Raw genomic sequence first — 24,541 nt, 5'->3', positions numbered from 1 at the left:
AATTGGATAGCTCTTCCCATACTAGATGCTTAGTGAATGTTTGAAGAAATGCATGAATTTTAATAAAAATAGTTTTCGTGTATTTTTTTAGCTCAAATAGTTTTCTTGTATTTTTTAGGTTACAGAAAATAGCTTCTGATTAAAAGAGGATTATAAATATCACCTGATCCTTTCAGTAGAAGCTTTTCTCCCCCTCCTAGCCTGTTTTGTTTGTAGTAAATGTGTTAAGTTTAAAATACAGTCTTCTCTTGTGTCTGTGAATTGACAGAGTACCTTTCAGAAATATGCTAGTCTAGGGGTGCCTGGGTGGCTCAGTCGGTGAAGTGTCTGCCTTTGGCTCAGGTCGTGATCTCAGGGTCCTGGGATCGAGCCCCACATGGGGCTCCCTGCTCAGCGGGGAGCCTGCTTCCCCTCTCCATCTACCTCTTCCCCCGCTCATGCTCTCCTTTTTTCTAATAAATAAATAAATAAAATTGTTAAAAAATATATATATGCAGGTCTAGATAGGCTAAAAAAGAGGAAATACAGTCAGGTGTTAAGAGCTGGACTCTGGTCTAGAGGAGATCTGGTTTGGATCCTAACTGAATCTCTTGCTGTCCTAGTGACACTGAGAAAGTAACTTCTCGGGGCCAGCTTCCTAACCTGTGACCAGATTTTATAATCGTGACCATCATATAGTGGCATTGAGAGTATACGAGATAATACATGAAAACACCTAGAAGTTTCGCTTTTGGAAAGGTAGGCTAAGTAATAATTTGGTCAAAGCGTACTTTAAGACAGGCATCATTACTCGAGATAAGGTAGATGTTTCTTAATAATAAAATTTTAAAGCCACTGGGAACATAAAAGAGTTTAACAATTTAAAACTTGTAAACACAATAACATGATCTCAATATTGAAAGAACTATGAGGAGAGATGGTAGGATTTTAACATAATTCTCTCAGACTGTTAAAAGAAGCAAATTAAAATTAATAACAGTAGTGAAGATTTGAACAACTAAAGCAACAAATTTAGCCTGTGTTACAGAAATTGAGCATTGCAGCCAGAAACTTTGGCATATAATTTTTTTCAAGAGCATGGAATTTGCTTGCAGACTAATCTCCTGATGGCCATATGCTGGGCATTATAGCAAGTTCCAGCAAAGCATTGAACTCGTATGGAACATGATACCCAAACATCCTGGAATCACAGTAGATATCAACACGGAGAGATTAATAGAATATTCTAGTATGTTTGTAATTTATCAGTTGCTTCTGATGGGTTCAAGAAGTCACAGTGGATGTCGAAAATACTGTGATGGGTAGTGAGGGGAATAGAAACAAAGCTTACGGGGTGGGTGTCAGCTGGATTAACAGTACAGAACCTGCTGCTCTGCCAAAGCAGTGAGAACACTAGCAAACCTGGTCAGAATCAACTTTTTCTTAACCAAAGACACACAACAGTCTGAGGAGCATTTATTCTAGAAAAATGGTTGAATCTCAATGGGGACAGTAAGTCTTGTGATGTTCGTGTCCTAAGCTTCGTGGGGTCTTAATATGTCCCAGTCCATCCTCACTCCCCCAGCGCTGCAGTCGCCTAAACCCAATAGCTTGTAGCCCCAGAAACACCCGCCGCCTGGCAGCCGGGGTGGAGGGGAGGCGGAACCGAGCGGGCACTCCTTCAGAGTCCCGTCTGCAGAGAACCGTCGTTACGCGGGTTCTGTGGCCGTTCCCTGGAAGCCCATGCACAGGGCTTGTCTTTACTGAAGTCACTCATCCTGTCCAGGGAAGAAGCTTTTTTTGGCGGGGGGCGGGGTTCTTGTTTGGGGCCAGTTATCGGCAACTGTTCAACTTCACAGCTGCCTGAGGCAGCGGTTACGGTTGGGGGACGCCGATTGAAGAGATTGAAGGAAAAGCTGAGGAATGAGGTGTTCATAGGGAACTTTGAAAAGCTCCTGTGTATTCCTGGTAAGCTAGAAGCCGGGCCTGCCAGAGAGACGCGACAAGGCTTTATGCTCTCACCCCTGCCTGATGTCGGTGTCTTAAGCAAACCGAGGCCGAGTTGTGAGCCGCCCGCCTCCGCTTGCCCGGACACACAGAAGCCTCCGCAGAGGTGGGAGCCTTGCTGGTTGGAGGCGCTTAGGGCTGTTTCTGGCCAGTCACTAGCAGACTCCTAAGCTAACCAAGCAGGCTAAACGCAAGGAAGAATCACAGAACTTACCAGAGTCGTTCAGTGACAACAAAAACAGCGACAAATAAAAAACAGCAACCCTGCATTGGGAGGTATCTGATACCCAGAGTCGTGCATAATATTATATAAAATGTTAAGTGTTTATTTAAAAGATCATGAAATAGACAAAGAAGTGAGAGTGTGGTGGCCCCTACACAGGGAAGAAAACAGCTAATCGAAAATGTCTTCTTTCTTTTTCTTTTTAAAGATTCCACATACAGGTAAGGTCGTGCAGCATATGTCTTTCCGTATTGGGCTCATCTCCCTCTGCATAATGTCCTCCAGGTTCATCCGTCATGTTGCAAATGACAGAATCTCCTTTTTCCTCACAGCTGAATAATGTGGCATTTTCTTTATCCATCCATCTGTTGATAGACACTTGTCCGTGTCTCGGCTGTTGTGGAAAAGGCTGCAGTGCATATGGAGATGCAGAGATCTTTTCAAGATACTGATTCGTTCCTTTGGATAAACACCCAGAAGTGGGATCACTGGTTTTAGTGTTTTTGAGGAGCCTCCATAGTGACTGTACCAATTTACATTCCCACCAGCAGTGCACAGGGTTCCCTTTCCTCTGTGCATCTTCGTCGCTTCGTGTCATCTCTTGTCTTCTCGAGAAGAGCCATTCCCCACGGGGCTGTACTTGGATTGACATCTCCTTGCTTACGAGCAACGTCGAGGTCCTTTTCAAGCACCTGTTGGCCACTTGCATGTCTTCTTTGGAAAAATGTCTGTGCTGGTCCTTTGCCCATTTTTAAATATCAGATTAGGTTTTTTGCTTTTCAGTTGTAGGAGTTCCTTACATATTTTGGATATGAAACCTGATTCAGACATACGATTTGCGGAGATTTTCTTCCATTCTGGAGGTTGCCTCTCTGACTTTGTTGTGCAGAAGCTCTTTCATTTGGTGCAGTTCCACTTGTTTGTTTGTTTGTTGTTGTTGTTGTTGCCTGCACTTTTGGTGTCATATCCAAAAACCGTTGCCAAGTCCAAGGTGAAAGACCTTTTCCCTGTGTTTTCTTCCAGGAATTTTACAGTTTGGGGTCTTATATTTAAGTCTTTACTCCATTTTGACTTAGCTTTTGTGAGTGATACAGGGGTCCAGTTTCATTTTTTGTATGTGAATATCCAGTTTTCCCAGCACCATTTGGTGAAGAGACTGCCCTTTCCACATTGAGTGATCTTGGCTCCCTTGTCAAATACTTGTTGACATACTTGTACACATGGGTTTATCTCGGGGTTCCTGATTCTGCTCTATTTGTCCGTTTGCTTTAATGTCGTTCATGTTTTCATGTGAGTGTTAACATCATACTGTTTTTATTACTGTATCTCTGCTGTAGTTTCAGATCAGGAAGTACGATGCTTCCTGCTTTGTTCTTTTTTTTTTTTTTTTTTTTTTTCATTAGGATTGCTCTGGCTACTCGGAGACTTTTGTGGTTCTGTAGGAAGTTTAGGATTGTTTTTTCTCTTTCTGTGAAAAGGGTCATTGGAATTTAGTAGGGATTGCCCTGAATCTATAGATGGCTTTGGGTGTTCACAGACATTTTCATTATCACCATATTAATTCTTCTGACCCATGAACATGGGCTATCTTCCCATTTATTTGTGTTTTCAACTTACTTGATTGATGTGGAGAAGTTCTTGAAACTAATACAACAATACACTTTCTAAGGCTCCATTCCTAGATGATTCAGTCTTGAGAGAGGCCCCAGAACCCGGGTTTGCAGGTGCTTCTGATACGGGTTGTCCTGACCACACTTGGAGAAACACTGCTGTGAGGCTTTCCTTGACAAAGGGCCAGCCAGTACTGTTTGTGAACTGACCGTCTGAGGGAGGCGTTGCGGCGCGGGGCTGGGGGAGCAGGCTCTGGGGTCCCATCTCCGCTTGGGTGTCAGTATTGATACTTGCGGATTCTCGAACAAGCTACTTAGCCTTTGGGTCTCAGTTTCATCGTGTCTAAACTTGGTAGAAGTAGCGACTACCATGTTGTTTTACTGTGAAAGTTTCATGGACTGCAGAGGAGGCTGAAGCACAGAGCAGCCGCACCTGACGAGTGCTCGGTAAATCCTCCCCTTCGTCCTCCTCTTCTCCTCCTGCATAATTTGGCCGCAACTAACAGCCCAGATTTTTGTGTTTTTTGTTTTGTTTTTTAAAGATTTTATTTATTTATTTGACAGAGATCACAAGTAGGCAGAGAGGCAGGCAGAGAGAGAGAGGAAGGGAAGCAGGCTCCCCGCTGAGCAGAGAGCCCGATGCGGGACTCGATCCCAGGACCCTGGGATCATGACCTGAGCTGAAGGCAGAGGCTTTAACCCACTGAGCCACCCAGGCACACCCCAGATTGTGGTTTTAATGCTGTTGATGTTTGGACCAATTCGGTTATTTTTTTTTAATGTTTTGTTCAGTAGGAACGTCAGACTTACTCTGTAAGCCGTTTGGTTTCTTGCAAACTTAAATCTCTTCCTTTTTTCCTTGCTGTAGAGATTGGTTCTCATTCTACCTTCCAAGCCAGTGGCCTGCTAATCTCTATGGAAGAGCAAAAAAGGAAGAGGGATTTTTATGTCCAGTTGTCAACGCATTTGTGTTTATGGTCGTTCTTAATTCAGATTTAAATGAGCAGGATGAAAGATGGTTACAATAATCTTACCAAGATTCGTTGGGCATTTTCACTGAGGATGGGGTTTAGGATTGTATTTCCCTTCTATTTTCCTTTTTAATTGTTCTCAGCAGCGTTGTGAGACTGTCACACACAAATCATTACCATTATTTTAAGGTTATAACATTCTCTTGCATTTTGGGAACAAAAACAATGCAATCTCTATATGGAATAGTGATAGATAAATGGCCGTGCCGAGAACCTCTTGCTTGGCCTGGGGAATAGAGGCCAATCCGAGGCAGACGTAAGATCCTTGAGGCTCAGAGTATTTCTCCAAGGTACTTCTCATGTTTTGAGTCCCTTAGGAATAAGCTCTGGAATTCCCAGGGACTTTAACTCCTCTCCATGCTTCCTCTGCTCTTTCGTAAGAGATGTACACACTTCCTTGATCATAGCATCTCAGATTTTAGTACTGAGTAAAATTTCTTACTGGTACTGTTAGTGTCCAGGGCTTCCTTTTTTTGCAAATGAGGGAAGTTTGTAAAATAATTGTGGCCTTTGGAATTTACTGTTCATAATCTTAAGTAGTTATGAAGGTGTAGTGAAAAGGTCAAGCCGGTTCCCACTTTGCATTAGGCAGCTTTATGACAAAGTCCTGTAAGTACCAGATAATGATAGCCAGCAGTATCCGTTAAAGCAGTCTCTTCTACTTTTATTTTCTGTATGACATAGAGTCTAGTTAAGGTAGCATAGCTTGTCTGTTATTAAGGAGGCTCCCAGCAAGCGGGGTGATGAGACCGAATGTGCCATTAACAGGGCGCGCCTGTTTTTCATTTGCATTAATTCATGTCCTTTGCTCAGTCGTGACACAGGGTTGAACTTTTAAGGGTTCCCTTTGTATGCCAGTGTTGGAGACGGGTTAAAGCAATGGGTCTGCCAGTATTTTAATCACTTCTTAACTTCAGTCAGAGCTTCTCCACTCTTAATAACTTTGGGTTTAGACCTTCTGATTTTTCCATATGTCACTAACCGGATCATTATAAGCATTGGTTTGGCCTGCATGCCCTAAAAGTTTAGGTTAGCTCAGGTCAACAGTATCGAGTAAAAAGTAGCTTCACGGATCTGCCTGCATTACTGGGTTAAAAAAAATATGGTTCTTGCTCTTCAAGGTCTTAACATTCAGAGACTGATTAGGCTGATACTGATAGATACAAAAACATAAACCACTTCGGTGGTGAATTTTATAGCATGTGAATTATACTTCAGTTTTTAAAGTGAATAGACTTTGAAGCAAAAAATGCATAAATAAATTCTGGGGGTAAATACAAATTCTGGAAAGCTAATAGTGAAGAATTTGGTCATAGCATTATTAAAGGGAACTTTCTTTCTAGTTGCAAATTTATCGAAGAAGATGAATTATGCCACTCTTTTGTTTTTTGTTTTTAATTTATTAGAAAGAGTGAGAGAGAGAGCACGAGAGGGGGCAGTCAGAGGGCGAAGCAGACTCCTCACTGAGTGGGGAGCCCCATGTGGGGCTTGATCCTGAGACTCTGGGATCATGACCTGAGCCGAAGGCAGACGCTTAACCGACTGAGCCACCCAGGAGCCCCTAGGGAACCCATCTGAAGGGAGAACAGGAAGGTTTGGGAAAGCATGCAGTCTGGACTTTAAGTATAACTACCAAGTAGACTAGATAAGAATAAATGACTTTAATGAAATGAGTCCGTGAGGTTGAGTAGTGGAGAGTGAGTGGTGGTCAGGAGACTGATGAAGAAGGCACAGAAGCCTAACCTGCCGCACACATTCTTCTTGGGGGTCCAGTCCTTTATAAGGCTTGGTTGCTCTTTTAGCTCCACACTTGCTTCAAGCTCCCTGACTAGGTCATCGTTCGCCTCCACAAGGCTGAGCTTTAAACCCACTCTGGCTCTCCGAGGCAAAAGTGAGGCTCAAAAAAGGTTTGAGCTTTTTGGGTTGTTTCTTGGTCCTTCGAAAACTTGTTCCTCAGTGAATTGAGGATGGGAGGTGGCCTGTCAGCACAGACCCCACAGGGCTGCGGCGTTTCCGCTGTGCAAAGCTTGAGTGGCAGAGTTCCTGGCGAAACCCAAGTCTGAGACCCCTTCTAATTGCCCTGGGCTCCTGGTGCCTGACCTGAAGCTAGATCTCATTTTGTTCGTTTTCCATTAAAAGCTAGTGTTTCAAGAGGGGCCAGTTTTAAGTAATTGAATGCTTTCAGTTTCTTAAGAATGGCGTCCAGTCATTGTGAGACATAATCAACTGACAGCCCATTCTGTCACATTATGAAAGTCGTTTCTTCAGTCCTTCGGGAGAGGCAGAAGCCTGTAGACCTGTGCGATGTTCCGTTACCCCGTCTCCTGCAGGCTGTAAGTTCTACATCATGAAAAGCCTGACACAGGCATAATTTTTCCCCTGTTTTTTGTTTTTTTAAATTACAAAGGAACCTCAAACCAGTTACCCAGCTGTATGTCAGTGTGGATGCTAGCACCAAAGATAGCCTGAAGAAAATCGACCGCCCACTCTTCAAGGATTTCTGGCAGAGATTCCTCGACAGCTTAAAAGCTTTGGCAGCAAAGGTAAGAATTGTGGCATCTTTAAAAGAGTGAGAGAGAGGAAAGAAGTGAGAAGAGGACTTTTTTCCTTTTCTTTTTAAAATAATAATCATAAAAAATAGAAGAAAACCTTCAGCCTTTGTTTAGCCTTCTACTTTCATTATCCAGTAAATATTTATGGAGTTCCTCTTAAGTTTTTAACACTCCGCCTTCTATGTATAATTTGCCCTTCACGTATTTAGGGAGACAGAGACACAGTCCAGAAGTTAATTAATAGAACGTTGCAAAGTAGCCAGCTCGTAGCAGCCCTAGGAGATGTGCCAGCAAATGTTGTACATGTTCAAATATGAGGTTAATTTTCTTGAATTTCTAAGACCGAATTTCCTACCCAGTAGGGAATGCAACCTCAGAGTGTCCAGATTTTGGCTTTTTCTGCCAACATTTGCCCTTTCTTTCTTTTGTTTTTTAATTTTATTTTAAAAGATTTTATCTAGTTACTTGACACAAAGGGAGCAGGAGAAGCAGAAGAGAGAGAGGCAGACTTCCCAGCGAGCAGGGAGCCTGGGTGGGACTGGATCTCAGGACTGGGACATCAGGACCTGAGCGGAAGGCTTTAACCCACTGAGCCACCAGGAGCCCGTATGTGCCCTTTCTTAGGTCTTCTCGTACGTCATGCTTACTTTCCTGTTCTTTCAGACCTCACGTCCCCTTCTGATTCCTCTTTTCCCTTAAACCCGTATCTCGATGGTTGGTATTTTCTGTTAGTTCTGCCTCTTGTTCTCTTGTAGCAATCCCCCTTCCTGTCCTCTGGCTTTGGCCCCGTGGTTCTCTACACTTTACCCAACAGATAACGGGAAGACCCGTTCAAGACTTAGTTTCGTATTCCTAGTGGGGTTTGCGAATCTGCATTTTGAACATCCCTCCTCTCTCTCCTTTGCCCGGCACGTACTTCACCCTTCTCTGTCCGGCCTCAGAAGGCCATACTTCCTGCCGACGGGCCCACCGCTTCTTGAGTCTTGGGTTCCCTCCCCAGAGCCTGGGTCACCCTTTCTTTCCGTGTCTTTGACCTGCAGAAGTTCTTTGTGACCTGCGGGGCTTGGCGTCTGAGCACTTCAGGTGTGAAGCCTTCCCCAGGGGCAGATTGCCGCCCCGTCTCTCTCCTTGGGTTTTGTATCGATAAACGTCATTTCTTTTGTTTTATCTTTGCTGCTTTTCTCCTCAGCTGGATTCCTCGCTCCTGTCTGAGCTGCACACGAGGTCTAGCGCAGCACACTTAATGGTATTTCAAAGTGATCCTTGGAAGGATGAATGGGTGGAAACCCAGCGGACTCAGCAGTGCTGAGATGTACATACACATTTCCGGACTGTTCAGATGTTGAAAACTTCCCCTCCCCCTCTTTTGTGCTGGAGAAGTTAAATCCGTACCTGTGTTTGGTGATTTGGCGATTAAGGCTGACGTTCTGTAGGCAACACGGAATCAGCACTTGGTTTCCGATCTGTCTTGGACTCTTTATAAATGATCACGCTGGGTGGGTGATTCATAAGGCAGCCAGGCTGGGTGCTTCGTGGCCTCCTAAAACCTCGGTCTCTGGACTCCACGCTTAGCTCTGTGGCCATTACCTGTGGCCGAGCTGGGAGCTGCGTGGCCTGCGAGTGGGAACGCGCGTAGGTAGGAGGCAGCCAGCGGGAGCCGGCATCATGGGACGCGTCTGAGATTGTTAGCCGCACTGTGTTCCGAGTCCGCTGCGGAAGACCGGAACTGCGCTTTACTAGATTGGCTTAATAGCTTCTTTTCTCTTTTGGTCAGAATTTTCCACAAAACGCATTCTTACCTCGAAGTCACAAGCCTTTGCATGTCCGTTTCCATTCTGAGTACTTTGGATTGACTCACTGAGAGTAATGCAGTAACTTGAAGTTATGCAGTATTTTCTAACCTGTGAGCTTTTTACCCACAACATCATTATTGTGTCCGTGTAACTCTGGTTGGAAAGGTTTCCTTGGGCTGTCGAAACAATCCACCGGCCGATGGGCACCTGGGTGGCTCCGTCGGTTCAGCATCCATGACTCGTGATCTCAGCTCAGGTCCTGATCTAGCAGGTCGTGAATTCGAGCCTGGTGTGGGGCTCCGTGCTGGGTGTGGAGCCTGCTTAAAAAAATGTGAAACTGTGTGCTGGCAGATCAGGGCAGCCACATTCTAAGCATTTTGTAGCAATGAGTCCCTGTTTCTTATTATATGGTTTACGTCGCCGTTTAAGAAAGAGTATCTGTTATCTGTGGCAGGAAGCTGCTCTGAAAACTTTTCTTAATTATAGCTGTGTTATTTCCTTCTGAATATCTAATATCATTGATGCAGTAGATACTATCAAGAAAGGTCTGTTTTACTGCTGCTTAACACTCAGAAATAGAACACTTACATTGCAACTGTTCTTAGTAGGTAGGGTCAGACTTTAATCTGGTATCACTTAGTTTTTAAATAAAAACTTTTAAATAAGAGTGACTTTTCAGATTTTTTTTTAAAGATTTTTTATTTATTTATCAAGGGGGCGGGGAGAGAGTGAGGAGAGGCAGACAGAATGGCAGGCAGAGGCTGAGGGGGAAGCAGGCTCCCCGCCGAGCAAGGAGCCCGATGTGGGACTCCCAGGACGCTGGGATCATGACCTGAGCCGAAGGCAGCTGCTTAACCAACTGAGCCACCCAGGCGTCCCACTTTTCAGATTTTTTAAAAAGGATTTTATTTACTTATTTGACAGTCAGAGATCACAAGTAGGCAGAGAGGCAGGCAGAGAGAGAGAGGGAGAAGCAGGCTCCCCGCTGAGCAGAGAGCCCAATGTGGGGCCCGATCCCAGGACCCTGAGATCATGACCTGAGCTGAAGGCAGCGGCTTAACCCACTGAGCCCCCCAGGTGCCCCTCAGATGTTTTGATTAGAATGTCTGTACATCTGTACTATTATCTTTTGTACTTGTTTAGGCTTTTAGTACTTGTGTACTTTCTTGTTACTTGTTTTAAACAGAGAAATTTGATTTGTCCCAAGATTTTCAGCCTATTTATGAGCTAATGCAACCCAAAGTAGAAGAAGGTAGGAGGATTTTTTTTTTCAAACTCTTGGCAAGTATAGTGTTTACGCTTCCAGATCTTTATCCTTTGTCAGAGTGTTCTGTTTCAAATATGAGAGAAATATATTAGTACTTGAGTATGGGGAGCTAAAAAGCAATTCCATCAAGATAACGCAGCAGAAATGTGTTAGCTTCGATTTCCGTCCGCAATAGCTACTTGTCAAACAGTCCTTTTTTGAAAAAAGAGAAATCCGTCTTGTACAGGACAGTGCTGCCTGCCTTCGGCAGTAGACTTTTGTCAGCGGTGCGACCAGACGTGTTTCTGCCGGCACGCGGTTATGGCAGCGTGAAGATCCAGTAGGACAAGCGATAATAGCAGTATGCTTGAAACCTCATATTGGAAAAGAAAAACAAAACCGTTTTCTGCATTACACTTTCTTGCATATCAGAAGTGAACATTAGCACTCTTTCTGCGGATCTGAGTGTGCTCTGACCTGATGTTACTGGAGTTGATACTGTTTCATGGTTAAGAAGGGCTTATTATCCGTTGACATAGCTTTGTGTCTAATATTTAGATATCAAGGTATCCGTGTGGCCTGCAATTTGCAGATTGAAAAACAAACATTGGGGGCGCCTGGGTGGCTCCATGGGTTAAAGCATCTGCCTTCGGCTCGGGTCATGATCCCAGGGTCCTGGGATTGAGCCCCACATCGGGTTCTCTGCTTGGCAGGGAGCCTGCTTCCCCCTCTCTCTCTGCCTGCCTCTCTGCCTACTTGTGATCTCTGTCTGTCAAATACATAAATAAAAATCTTTAAAAAAAACAAACATTGAATATTTGACCTCCTTATCCCTGATCATAAAAATATTATGTGTTCATTCTGGAAATTTGGGGAAAGTAAAGAGAAATATAAAGAGGCAAGGAAAGAAGTGACCTATAAATCGACCTGGAGACAACTACTGCTAACATTTAATCCTTTAGGGAGTGCTTTTGTATTTCTATCATTCAGTTTAATATGTTGCTTTTGTCGTTAAACTCAGGTCGTAGCGTGTTTCCATGCTACTGATACTTCTGTGTGACCTTCCCGTTAAGGACAGCTTAGTCTTCCATCTCGGTGTGCGATTGTAGAAACTATTTATATGTTGGTTCTGCACCCAGTTCCTGGCACAGAACTCCTAGAACGTTTGTAATTTTCTAAGTGGTAACACAAGAGCATGAGTATTTCGTGTTTGACCCCAGACTTAACATGAGGCTCTTAAACCCCTGGCAGATCCCTGAGTGGTAAGGCCACAAGGACCGTCGTTGCTCTAGTGAGGGTGGGCTGGGTGGGCTCCTGGGTGGCTCCTAGATTGAGGGCGGTCACCAGAAAGACCGAGCTGATCAGAAGGTTGGAATTTTCTGCTAATTCTCTCCATTTCTCTAGAGGGGGAGAGGGGCTGGAAATGGAGTGAATAATTGCTCAGACCCATGTGAGAAGCCTCCGTAAAATCCTCGTCGGGGGCTTGGGGAGCTCCCTGGTCGGTGAACACAGTCACACCCCAGCTCCATGGGGACACAAGTTCCCGGGCTGGTCCCAGATCTCACCTGTCTCCTCGCCTGGTTGCTCATCTGTATCCATTAATAAATGGCAAATACGCGTAAGTGTTTCCCCGAGTTCTGTAAGCTGCCTTAGCAAACTAACTGAATCTGTGGGGGGAGGGTCATGGGAACCTCTGATGTCTATGGCCCATGGGTCAGAAGCACAGGTGACAGCCTGGATTGTCTCCGGCATGTACAGTGGGCTGTGGTGACAGAAATGAGTTAAATTGTAGGACACCCAGCTGGGGGAAGACCCCTCATACGTGGTGACCAGAAGTGTTCTGTGTGCATTACCAGTAAGGGACACACTCCGGAGACAGCACAGAGTTTCCCCTGGTTGGCCAGTGGGGCCAGCAAGAGTGTGTCGTGTTCTGGCGCATTTGTTTAATGGGGGGGACCCAACAGTAAGTCCGGTTCCTGTGGTTTTTTTTTTTTTAAATAAAGGTTTGTTTTCTAGAGAGAAACACCGGAGTAGGGGGAGGGGTGGGGGGAGGAGGAAGAGAACCCCAAGGTGACTTCTCTGCACCCTACGCAGGGCTCGGTCTCAGGAGGCTGGGGCGTGACCGGAGCTGAAATTGAGACTCGGCCTCGGAGCCGTCTGAGGCACGCAGGCGCCCCGGGTCCCTGTCTTCCTCGCCCTTGGGAGGCAGCCGTGGTGCCTCTGCTGCCCTGGAGACGCCATGTACACACTGGGTCATTTCTCGCGTCAGGCCCAGCCAGAGATGGCGCGTCGTGTTTAACGGGCGTTCTTGTCACCTTCGTGGCGGAGGGAGGAAGTGTTGTGTCTTACCATCTGGGGGATCTTGGATGCGGTGGAAAAGCGTGTTCTCCTTCCCTGCCTTTCGGATGAGCGAGTGCCCCCTCCGCCGTTCCGACTTGCTCCCCGCTTACTGAGCCGCCTCCGTCCCTGATGCCGAAGTCTGCCTTGAGCCTTAGTCCGTCGGACTGCGGTCTGGTCTGTGCCTTATTGTCATCCTCTCGTAGGCTTTATCTTGCTGTCCACCTCCTTCTGACCCTCGAGCCCTCTCCACGGGCCTCGGCGGGTGTTGATTCCAGGCGGCCTGGGTTGATGCCGTTTCACTCTCCTCGCTTGACGAGAAGGATGCCCTGGTTGTAGCCATTTCTGTGGTCAGACCGCGACTGCGCGCCTGATCTCTCCAGGAGTGGCCTCCGAAGCCAGTGTCCATAGACCGACGGGCTCCCTCGGGGGCCAGGAAGTGTGTAGTCAACAGGTTTTCTTCAGCCCCGACCTCTACCCAAGCTTGTGTCAGGGAAAGACGAGCGTGGTGCGTCTTAGGGTCACGTTGCGGCGTCAGTCATCCGGTCATCGGGTCATCGGGTCGCTGCCCAGACGGCTGGGAGTCAGCCGCGTTAGCGTGCGAGCACGTCCCTGGGACAGTCTCCCTGCGGCCAGAGGTTGGTAGGTCGAAGGCAGCGGGGCGTGGGCTTGTTCAGGAGCGTCTGGAGAGCCAGTGAAGGAGCCTTGGGAGAACCGGCGTTGGAGCTTTCGAATTGGCGCGGAGAGCGCGAGTCTGGGAAGAATTTGGTCAAGTCTGGTGCGGCCCATACGAGTACGTCGGTTACCTACAGGTCAGAGAAGCAGTTAGGCTCCGGAGAGAGGAAAGGATGCGGTTAAGGCACGAGGAAAAAGAAACTTGGTTTATCAGTTGGTCTCCAACGCCGATGTCGAAAGGAAGTAGACGGCGTGAGTTGTGCAGGTGCCGCTGTGTAGTGGGTCGGATGGCGAGGATGGATGCGGAGAGCGAACTCTAGATCCTCCCCTAACGAATGGGAACCTTCTGAACCCAGAGCAGCAGCGGCATTTAATGAAGAACGTAAAGGTGTTCCCTTTCATCAGATAATTGTCCAAGCATATCTGCTAAAATCCAGTTTGGAAATAGGTATTACTGTGATGAAGAAATAAGGTGACACGTATGCCACCAGACGTAAGATAAAAAACACTCCATGCTGTGCGTCTTCCGGAGCGCTAACTGTGTGTGTGTGTATTTTACTTACAAAATGAGATCATACCATACGTACTTTTACAACTGTACTCTTTATTTATAAGGCCACAATTAAAATATTTATTGAAAATATCAACTTCTGTCACCATAGATTAATTTTGCCGACTTTATGGCTCTAACAGTTTAATTTTGCTGTTGGCAGCCTTCCATGACTCCCTCCTTCCCCTCCCCTGGTTTATGCCCCACGGTGCCTGCATCCGGCACTCAGGAACGTGGAAGGTCTTCCTGCCCACCGCGGTACTCCCCGCTCCCATCACGGTGTGACACGCAATTGCCGCACGATCAGAATGCGTTGACGCACTTGCCTCTTGGTGTGTATTTGGTTGTTTCCAACGATTAGTCTTGGTGGGTAGTTGTGAGCTTGGGGTTCCAAAACACGCCTAGGTTTGAACCCTGTCTCCTACCACCTCCTGGCTGTGTAGTAGTGGACACAGGGCTCAGCTTTCTCATCTGTGGGATGGGGTTAATGACCGTCCCTACCTCCTAAGATCTAGATAGAAACATCCAAGACATCATGGAAATTTTAAAATGTAACGCCCTCTGTCCCCGGTCTTGTGTATAGGATTGATTTGGGACATTTAAGACGAGACCGCACGTAAGATGGTAAATACCAACGTCACTGCCATCTAGGTTGAGAAACAAAACTGCGATAAATTCAGCTGTCGACCCGGTGGGCCTCGCTTCCGTTACGCTTCCTTTCCTCTCTCTCAGGGTGATCAGTACCTATTTCGTGTTTATCATTCCGTGCTGTTTCTGTACTTCAGCCCGTATTTACAACTCCACGAGCAGCTGTTTTCCATATTTTAAAACTGTACATTATAGTATCACCCTATAAATACCGTGCTGCAACTTGTCCTTTCTTGGGACCATTTGAAAAAAATAAAATTCCCTGTTTCACCCGTTTTTACCTGGTCAGCTCAGTGGCACCAAGTACATTCCTGTGGTTGTGTGCCCATCATTGCTGTCCCTCTCCAGAGCCGTCTTCCCAGACAAACTGCCCACGAGGCGGTGACTCCCGCCCGCCGCGCCGCCGCTTCTGCGTGTTGGTTTCGTATTCTGCTCCGAGGTTTACTCAGACACGGCAGCGGCCGCGTCGCCGTCCGTTCGCAGTGTCGCCCTCGTGCTCCCGCGCTGGGCGTTTCGGTTTTCTGCGGTCTCCGGCTCTCCGTGAGTGTAGACGGGAGGGTCTCGCGCGCCTGGGCAGGCGCAGCTTCTGCGGGGCCCATGGCCGGCCACCAGCGTCGCTGCAGGATGCGCACGTCTGCCCCCGGATTTCTTTTCTCCCGGTGCTTTGGGGACCGGCGTGGGAGACTTGCCGTGGTCCGTCCTCACGAACAGGTGACCCTGCCGGCTTTTTAAACCGACTCGGTGTCTGCTGTGGCTTTGTCGCACGTCCCTCTGGCGGGTGCGCGTCGTCCGTGTTGTGGTCTGTCTCCGTCGTCGCCTTCAGGGGCCTCGCCTACTTCGCCACGGCCGCGTCAGACAAGCGTTGGGGATTCCCGGGAGTGTTTCTTTCAGTAGTGCGCCCCCCTGACACGGTGGGGTTTGTTTCCTCACTTCCCGAGGGTCCGCTCAGACATCACCTGTCGGAGCCCTCGGCTGACCCCCGGCTGGCCGCAGTCGCCCTCCTCAGCAGCGTGCCCGGCCCTCTTCCCGCCGATCTTTCTCGTGGCGCAGGTCATGCCCGGCGCGCGCCTGCCGTCCGGCTCGTTCCCAGTCCGACAGGAGCCGCGGGAGCGGGGACCTTGTCTCGTTTGCTGCTGGACCCTCAGGGCCTCCGACCAGACGTGGCCCGTGCTGCGCATTTAGTCAGTGTTTATGGAGTGACGATAAAAACACACGTGTGCGGCGCTCGGGTTCCCAGAAGGGACCGCCACCTTGCGCTGCGTAGTTAAACGGATGCTCAAGGTTAATGAAAGACCCCATGGATCCCACTTTATGAGCTCCAGCCCGGGGTGCCTCCGGTTTGTCAGGGAGCCTAGGGAAAGACTCAGATTCCTGCCGCTCCAGAAGACGTCCCGGTGACGGGGATGCGGGTAACCACCCTTAAGTCTGCCTTCTCCCCTCGGTGCCTGCGGCCGCTGGGGAACGCTCTCCCGTCCGACGGAACGGACACACGTGCTCTCTCCGTTCATGTTGCCTTCTGCTTGACACATATGGGTGTGCCATGCAATTTCCCTTCCAGGGTGTGCGAGTCAGTGATTTCAGTACATTCACGATGCTGGGCGACCGGCCCTCCTGTGTCATTTCCGAACATCTTCATCAGCCCAGCCTTTTGTTTAAAATGTTAAAACATTTTTTTTAAAGCCTTTATGGTGTGTGCTTCGGTCTTCAACTCCCTGTGTGTCTCCGTAGAGTGTGTCCCGCCTTCCAGGACTGTTGCTCCTCGGGGTCAGCCCACAAAGCCCACACAGGCCCTGTCCGGCACCGCCTGGCCGTTCCCGGGGTGGTCAGCTGGGTCTACCCTCCCCAGCCCTGCTGGCCAGACTGGAGGCTGGGTTCAGCCTTGAAGTACATGTAAGGCAGACATCGGACCTTGCAGAGGGCATAATTGCTATAAGTTTTTATGTTTAATAATAAAGTCCCGATAGCTAACGTTTGTTAAATGGCGGCTTACTGAGTTCTAGAACTGCTGACCCGTCATGTGTGTTGTTGTGCTTGTGTTTGCTCATTTGTTATGAGGTAGAGATCGATAAAATGGAGGCTTGTGAAGTTGTTTGGCTTCTTGGTATTTCTTTTTTAACCCACCCTTTTTAAAAGATTTTGTTTATTGGGGCTCCTGGGTAGCTCTCAGTCATTAAACTGGGCTTCTGGGATGGAGCCCCGCATCGGGCTCCCTGCTCAGCGGGAAGCCTGCTTCCCCGTCTCCCACTCCCCCTGCTCGTGTTGCCTCTCTCGCTGTGTATCTGTCAAATAAATAAATAAAATCTTAAAAAAAAAAAAAGATTTTATTTATTCATTTGAGAAAGAAGGAGACAGAGACAGAAAGAGCACGCGGCGGGGAAGCCTTGTCAGCCGCCACTCCGTATCCAGAAGACAGGAGCGGGTCCCGCGGCTGGAACTTACCACCTTTCCCTGTCTTGTTCACTCTGTGAACCGGGGCAGAGACGCATTTCTGTATTCTACGGTGTGACGAGGTGGAGATTTTCATGGGTTTGCAAAAGTCCGTGAAAACATTATTACTGTGGAGTTCTGTGATGGTCTCTTGCCCAGGCAGATTTCGCCTGATCTGAATAACGAGTTAAATTATAAGTGGCCTGTTGTTTCACGCGGGAAGGAAACCTTTTTGGATTTAGTCAGCGTCATCACGTGGAATTCGGAGTGCTGCTCGAGGAGCGAGGAAGACGGGCAGTCGTCTGCACTTCGACGCAAGGCCGGGCCGGGTTCTGTGTCCGTACGTTACAGTGAGGTCAGCACGGAAAGGTAGACACGACTGACCGCCGACGCTGAAGTCTTTTAGGGGGTGGACAAGTCACAGGTTTTCCTAGAGGTGTTTTTGGTTGAGAATTGGTCGGCTCAAGTGACCTTCCTCCCTCAGGTTTAGAAAGGAAGGTACTGGACTAATCAAGTCCTCTGGGTCTCTCCTGTCCCGCAGCCGCCCCGTCTTGATTGTAGTTGCTTCTAAGACTCAGACTTTCTCTTCACCCCTGCCGAGTGCCGGATTACAGAATATTCCGAATGCTGCTGCTTTAAGCGCATACTTGATGGCCCTACCTCACAGAAGCCCCTGAGCGCTCTTTCATTTCTGGGGATAAAATGCTCCTAAGCCCGCATTAAAGGAATTCCAGCGTGGTTGGGGGCAGTAATCCCACGTCCATCACCACTGGTTTAAACAAAGCCTCTGGGAGGCATTGCTGGGGCCCAGGGACTTGGTCTGCGGAGCTGAACATCGCGGGCTCCCCCTTGGATAGAGCTGTGTGTCTCGAGGTGGGCGGCCTGTGGGGGGACCGCATGAAGTGCCCTGCGCCAGCGTCCTGCCGGAGGGCTGTGCCTTCCTCACTGTGTGCTTAGTCAGGGCCTCCCTGAAGAGGCGTCACAGCCCCTGTTGAGACGCCTGATCTTAGCGGCAGGGAGAGTCCCACGCTCCCGCCCCAGGAAGAGGGACCTCTTCCTGATCGATCATCTGGGCACTGGGAAATCGGTTTAGACCGAGAAAGGCTGCTCATCGGGAATTGGCCCGTGTTCTCGTTCAGTAGTTGAGGTGGCTTTTGAGAAACCCTCTGGGCAGCTCCCTTAGCTTTCATGGGTCACAAGAGGGTGACAAAGTCCTGTGTGACCTTCTAGGCCAGGGCATCACCATTTCCCTGTCAGTACCCCTCTGTGTTTACTCTGTGGGCCCCTACTTCGGGCCACCTTAGACCAGCGGGGGCTCCCTGCTCTGTGGGAACCCTGGGAAATGTCGTGTCTAGCCGAGGCATCTGGATGGTGCCAGACAGGAAATGTGGGGCGTGGAGTTGGTGGCCCTCCTGGCCCGTCAAGGACAGGTAGTGATTTCTGAAAATCTGCGGGAACTGCCGGCAGCCCATCCTGTATTCACCCACGCCGAACACTCTGGTAGACCTTCTGAAGAAAGGTCTGATTCTAACTGATATTAGTTGAAAGTGATCAGGAAAATTTGACAAGGGTAAGGTCAGCGGCGTGTGTACGGTTGTCTGCAGCCAGGATCAAAAGCCACAGGAGTAGGTATGTGGGGACCCTAGCCATCCTGCACCTGGCAGAGCTCCCTTCAGGGGGTCCGAGCTACGGCACCGCTCAAGGTGGGGAAGGGTGCTTTGCATTTTCTTTTTCTTTTTTTTAAGAAAAAACACTGTAACTCCTTAAAGGCAGGAGAAATTCAGTACAAGAGGGAAATTCGGAAAAGAGTTTTGATGCAAACATCTTCAGAACATAATCTTCTCTGTTGCTTTACGTGGTGTGTATTGTCTGTGGGTCCTTTTCTGTCTTGAGTTTTAAAATGGAGCACGTTTCTGTAACACTTGGAGCAAGTATATTCAGACATATACATACAGCGGCGCCTGGGTGGCTCAGTGGGTTAAGCCTCTGCCTTCAGCTCAGGTCATGATCTCAGGGTCCTGGGATCGAGCCCCGCATTGGGCTCTCTGCTCAGCGGGGACCCTGCTTCCTCCTCTCTCTCTCTCTGCCTCTCTGCCTACTTGTGATCTCTGTCTGTCAAATAAATAAATAAAAATTTAAAAAAAAGACATACATACACACATTGATAAACGTGTGTGCATACATTTTTGTGCTATCTCCACATTTATTTACATATATATAAAATACATATATATGTATTTTGCAGTATCTCCAAATAAAAAATTTAAGTCTCAAAACACAAGAAACTGTAAAGATCATGTATGAAAAGTAAGTTCTGTTTCTCTCTTAAGGATTATTTTCTTTGTGAATCATATTCCCTCCTGACCTGTTAGTGTAAGAAGGGAACGATCCTTTGTCTTTTGCCTTTAGAACTTATAAAGTACTTTCAACCCTCTCGTTTCTTTCTTGGAATATTTCTCAGCCGTATGACAGTGTGTTTTGGGATGGGGATATTTTTGAAAAAAAGATTTCTAAATCAAAGTTTAAAATAAAGTAAATAAAGTTAGGAAACTTTAAAATGCCAAATATTTTAAGCTTAATGAAAATGCTACTACCAATCATTAAGTAAAGGAGTGATAAACCCCATAGGGAGATAAGCCAAAGATACTCACCCCTTCATGGAAAATGAGATACAAATGACACATAAATGTAGATTAAAATGTCAGTGAGGAAGCAAGTGCTCTCCTGCATCTCTGGTGAGAACATAAATTGGTACAACCTCATCTTTGAAGGATGCTTTTATGCTTTATCTATTAAAATAAAAAATGCATGTGCCCTTTGAGTGAGTGGTTCGTATCTGGTAATTTACCCTGAGACATAGTTACATCCACATGAAGTGGAATATATGCAGAATCGTTCATTGTGACATTATTTACAACAGCAGAAGTCTGGAAGCAGACGACGCATCCGTCAGCAGAGAACCAGTGAAGTTAAATACTGTGCGGCGTTCTGTGTACAAAACGTGTTACTGCTTTTTGACCCGAGTGTCTGAGGAGGAGGGAGATCTTCGGCTGTTTTCCTCTTTGTACCTTTTCAGAGTGTTCCTGCTTTTTAAAAGGAGAACCGTGGGAAGCTGCCCCAGGAAGATAATTTTTCTAGAGAGAAGAATCATAAATACCATTTTGTATTCCTTTTCTTTTTAGTGTTCGCAGTCCTTACTGAGGCTCGGCTCAAGCAGAGAAGGCGTTGTAGGAAATGAAATGCTCCTCACAGAGCAGAGATTCGATTGTAGGCCGGGTAATAGTGGGTTCGAGAACGCAGGACGTGTTCGTTGTCTCATGTACGCGTGTTTTCCTCTTAAGCACTGTTCAACACTGTGTATGTTTGCTTTTCCTACACAGTCGACCCAACACATAAAATAACCCCTGAGACTCACACTCGTCACCCGGCAATTGTAAACTTGCTATTTCTTTACCATTCGGTACGGTGTTTACGGAGAAACAGAGACTTTTCTTTCAGATTCCATCGCCAGCTTTTGTTGTTGCTTTTTTGGTTTTTACCCTTTTGAGGCTTTCTGACAGTGCTTGTTTCTGCATCACGTCTCGTCAGAGTATTTGGTGGAGCCCCGTGGGGCTCTTTCCCGTCTTCAGGAGGTGAGCATGAGGAGGTGTCTGAGTGTACCAGGGCGCACGCCAGCTCTGTGACCTTGGCGAACCACCGAGCCCCAGGAGAGCCTTTGCTTCCCACCGGTCAGGTGGGGGTAAGAGGTGTCCGTGCGCGCCAGCCGGCGCTTAGGGAGTGAGTGACCCGGCGCGTGTGAAACTCTGAGTCCATGGTCGGTGTGCGGGCGGGCTCCATACATCAGTGCTCTTCTTAATGAGATTAGCTCAGACTTGAACAGTGGTCATGGGCCTCTTAGAATAATTTTTGGTCACAAATGATTGTCGGTGTTTCAGAGGCTTGTTTTTACGGTGCTCCTTTCGGCCGACTCTTTGAGTTTATTTAGTTTCCAGTCCCGTGCGAGGCCGGGGACGTAGTTGGGTGCGGTCCAGTGCCCGGAGAATTGCAGTCCTCTGGGGACGGACGGACAGTTTCAGTGGCAGGTGGCGAGTGCTGGGAAGAGACGCAGGGACTGTAAGACCGTAAGGAGTGTCTGGGATCAGAAGCTTCCTGTAGGAGGTGGCTTTAACCACTGGTTAGGACTTAAGGCATAATCTGTAGGGGCCGCAGGTGGGTAACAGAGTTACAAGTGGGCTTCGCTCCAGCCCTGGTCTCCCGGCCGCCCAGCGCTCCCGAGAGCCCCCACTCCTGCTAAGGTGCATCCCCAGTGGGAAAGGAGAGCGGAGCTTGGAGATGGAAGAAGCTCGTGTGGCTCCTTCGCAGGTTCCGTTCTGCTGGACTGCGGGGTGGGGGGGATGACAGGAGGTAAAGGCAGTGTTGGGAATTCTTCAGCTGTGGTTTAAAAAAACAACAAGGGATCTGTGCTGACCCAGAAAATGCAAGATGGGACTTAGAGACCTCACTGTCTGGACCTTTATAGCACCTGGCATACCCAGAGTTTAAAAAAATTGTTAAAATTGGTGGTCCTGGGGCGCCTGGGTGGCTCAGTGGGTTAAGCCGCTGCCTTCAGCTCGGATCATGATCTCAGGGTCCTGGGATCGAGTCCCACATCGGGCTCTCTGCTCAGCAGGGAGCCTGCTTCCCTTCCTCTCTCTCTGCCTGCCTCTCCATCTACTTGTGATTTCTCTCTGTCAAATAAATAAATAAAATCTTTAAAAAAAAAAAAAAAATTGGTGGTCCTAAAACCACTCCCAGTCGTTTGAAAGTGAAAAAGCATTTTTTAATGTAAATTCCAATTATTTACTTTTTTGACCAAAAAATTATGTTGAACAAAGACATTCATAGTAGTTGTGTCACTGTGGGGTTGTGGGTGATATTTTAACCAGTTTTCCAGTTTTCATTAAAAATAAAATCTATGATAACATTAGAGAAGAACAGTTTATATTTTGTCTTTCAAGTTTGCTATAATTTTATATAGGTCGTTACCGTGGCAGTGGATAATGTATTCAGTAGAAATTTCTAGAATTTGACGGTCTAAGTAACCAATACACAGAGTCATATGCATCTCGGGCAGAGGATTTTCAGGGCCAAAACTGTTTTCCATTTGAGAAAGTGTCTTTTACATGAAGCCTGGTGTACATTAAGGTCGGCCCTGAGTAGATTGTGGCTTGAATGATGGTGAGCAGTAGTGACAGCCTGCGGCTCAAAAAATGATTAAGTGGCTTTAAAGATCTAGCTGTCTACAGGTTGATAGAATTTTATCTACCCTTTGACTCCAGCTCTTGTATCATCAGATCACCTGAAGGCTATAGGAAGAGACAACCTCTTCCAAATCCAGGAACACCCCATAGACCGTCTCCCCGTAGGGCGTGGGTTTCGCAGTACAAGGACTTTCTAATATCCAGACTTCCTGGAGCACAGGGGTCTTCGCTACGGTGTTTTTAATTGATATTTACAAGGGCAAAGTTTACAAGTTTTTTTCAAAACATACTACAGCATTCGACACAGAATGATGATGCAAGGACCGTCCTGAATGACTTCCAGGTGCAGCCGGAAGCTCCCCAGAGTCCAGCGCGGACGATTTGAAAAGCTCACCAGGTGGCCGCGGGGGGCTTGGCTTCTCGGCGCCCACCCCGCGGGAGGCCGCTTCGCTGCGCACCCAACCTCGTTTCTTTTCAGTTGTTAAGTCGAGAATTTGTGTTTAACGTATGTTACAGACTGATACAGTAGTTATTAATGTTTATGGACATTTTACCTTCTTTTATTTTCATTTTAAGAAAGTCTGTGGAGATTTTTATGTGTAACATTTTAATTTCTCTCACTTCAAACAGTGGGAAATGTGCTTCCTTTGGCATTTTTATGTGTGATGTTAGGTTTCAGGAGCAGGTCACCTGCTCTTAGCTGGAAGACGACTGTATTGCTGATATTTCATGATGTTTAATTAACCAATGACCTGACTAAAGCATTGTTTCTTAAGATGTCACTTATTTGTTTGAGATGGGGAGAGGCAGCAGGAGAGGACGAGGGACAAGCAGACCCCCTGCTGACTCCCCACTGAGCAGAGCCCGATGCGGTGCTTGATTCTGGGACCTCAGGACCATGACCGGAACTGAGGGCAGACGCTCAACCTGCTGAGCCACCAGGTGCCCCGCGGTATGATGGTTCTTGGTGTGTTTGGGGTGTTTCTCGTGGCTGGTTTGTTTTAAGGTTTTACTCCTGTCCCAGTTAGTTGACTGTGTGTGGTCAGTTTCGGGGGCACAGTTCAGTGATTCGGCACGTGCGCACACACCCGGGGTCATGAGGACAAGTGCCCTCCTCTGTCCCCGTCACCTGCTCCACTCACCCCCTCCGGTAACCATCAGTTTGTGCTCTTCAGTTAAGTCTGTTTCTTAAATTCCACATAAAGCTGAAATCATATGTTAAATTCCACATAAAACTGAAATCAAATAACATATGATTTATGACACATGACAAGAACTTAACAGAAATACGTTCTGACTTACTTCACTTAGCCTAATTCTCTTTCTCCCTCCGTGTCCTTGTAAGTGGCAAGATTTCATTCCCCCCCTTTTTAAAGATTTTATTTATTTAGGGCCACCTGGGTGGCTCAGTGGGTTAAGCGTCTGCCTTCAGCTCCAGTCACGATGCCGGGGTCCTGGGATGGAGCCCCACCTCGGGCTCTGTGCTCAGCAGGGAGCCTGCTTCCCCCCTGCCTGCTGCTCCCCTGCTTGTGTCCTGTCTCAGACAAATAAATAAATAAAATCTCTTAAAAAGAAATGCTTCCTCGAGCGCCAGGCATCATATTGGCCTTCCTGAGCTGGCAGTGTGAGGATGGATACAAGAAGGAGCACATCTTCTTCTTGAGATGAGTTGTGTAAGTCTTGCATTTACATCTTGTTGTAAAACGTGGTCCCTTAGCACGTCCTGCTGAGGGAGATTGGGAAGTGCCATCTTTGAGGGGAGCGTACTGTTGTCCTTAAATAGTGGAGGCATTCTGCTTGGCAAGGAGGAAGCGGAGAATGGGGTTACGGGTGACTAGCAGTCTGCATCACTGAAGTGTGAAGTTCAGATGTTAGACGGGTGCCAGCAAAGTAAACTTCTTAAGAAGAAAATATTTAAAATTAAAGAAATCAACTGATTTGGAGGAAAAGTCCCCAAATATTTGCATATGGAAGATTATGAATGCCCATTACCAAAGTATTCTCCGTGGTTTGGTAGAGGCGGAAGGCAGATCGCCTAATGTTTGTAGGAAGAACAGAGAGCAAATGTATCTTGGGAGGAGAAGGGAGACAAAAGTCTGGGATTTCTTTGGGACGGGACGTGTTATTTGTTGCTTGGTTTGCAGTGGAGCAGGCCTGAGCATGAACATGGAGGTAGAGGGCAAGATGCAGACAGACGTGACCTTATGCGTCTCAAATAGAGGT

General features: G+C 47.5%; 1 protein-coding gene across 3 annotated transcripts in view; it reads left to right on the top strand.

Moving 5' to 3' along the window:
• Positions 1-24,541, top strand: part of LOC131819907 (S-adenosyl-L-methionine-dependent tRNA 4-demethylwyosine synthase TYW1-like) — a 201,359-nt gene that overhangs the window by 116,005 nt on the left and 60,813 nt on the right. For all 3 annotated transcript variants that reach the window (XM_059155321.1, XM_059155322.1, XM_059155323.1), the window contains one exon: positions 7,258-7,393. In XM_059155321.1, coding sequence (XP_059011304.1) covers positions 7,258-7,393 — 136 coding nt within the window. The remainder of the gene's footprint in view (positions 1-7,257; positions 7,394-24,541) is intronic.

This window comes from Mustela lutreola, chromosome 17, assembly GCF_030435805.1.
Source record: "Mustela lutreola isolate mMusLut2 chromosome 17, mMusLut2.pri, whole genome shotgun sequence".
Taxonomy (NCBI): domain Eukaryota; kingdom Metazoa; phylum Chordata; class Mammalia; order Carnivora; family Mustelidae; genus Mustela; species Mustela lutreola.
This window is presented reverse-complemented; position numbering and strand designations above follow the sequence as displayed.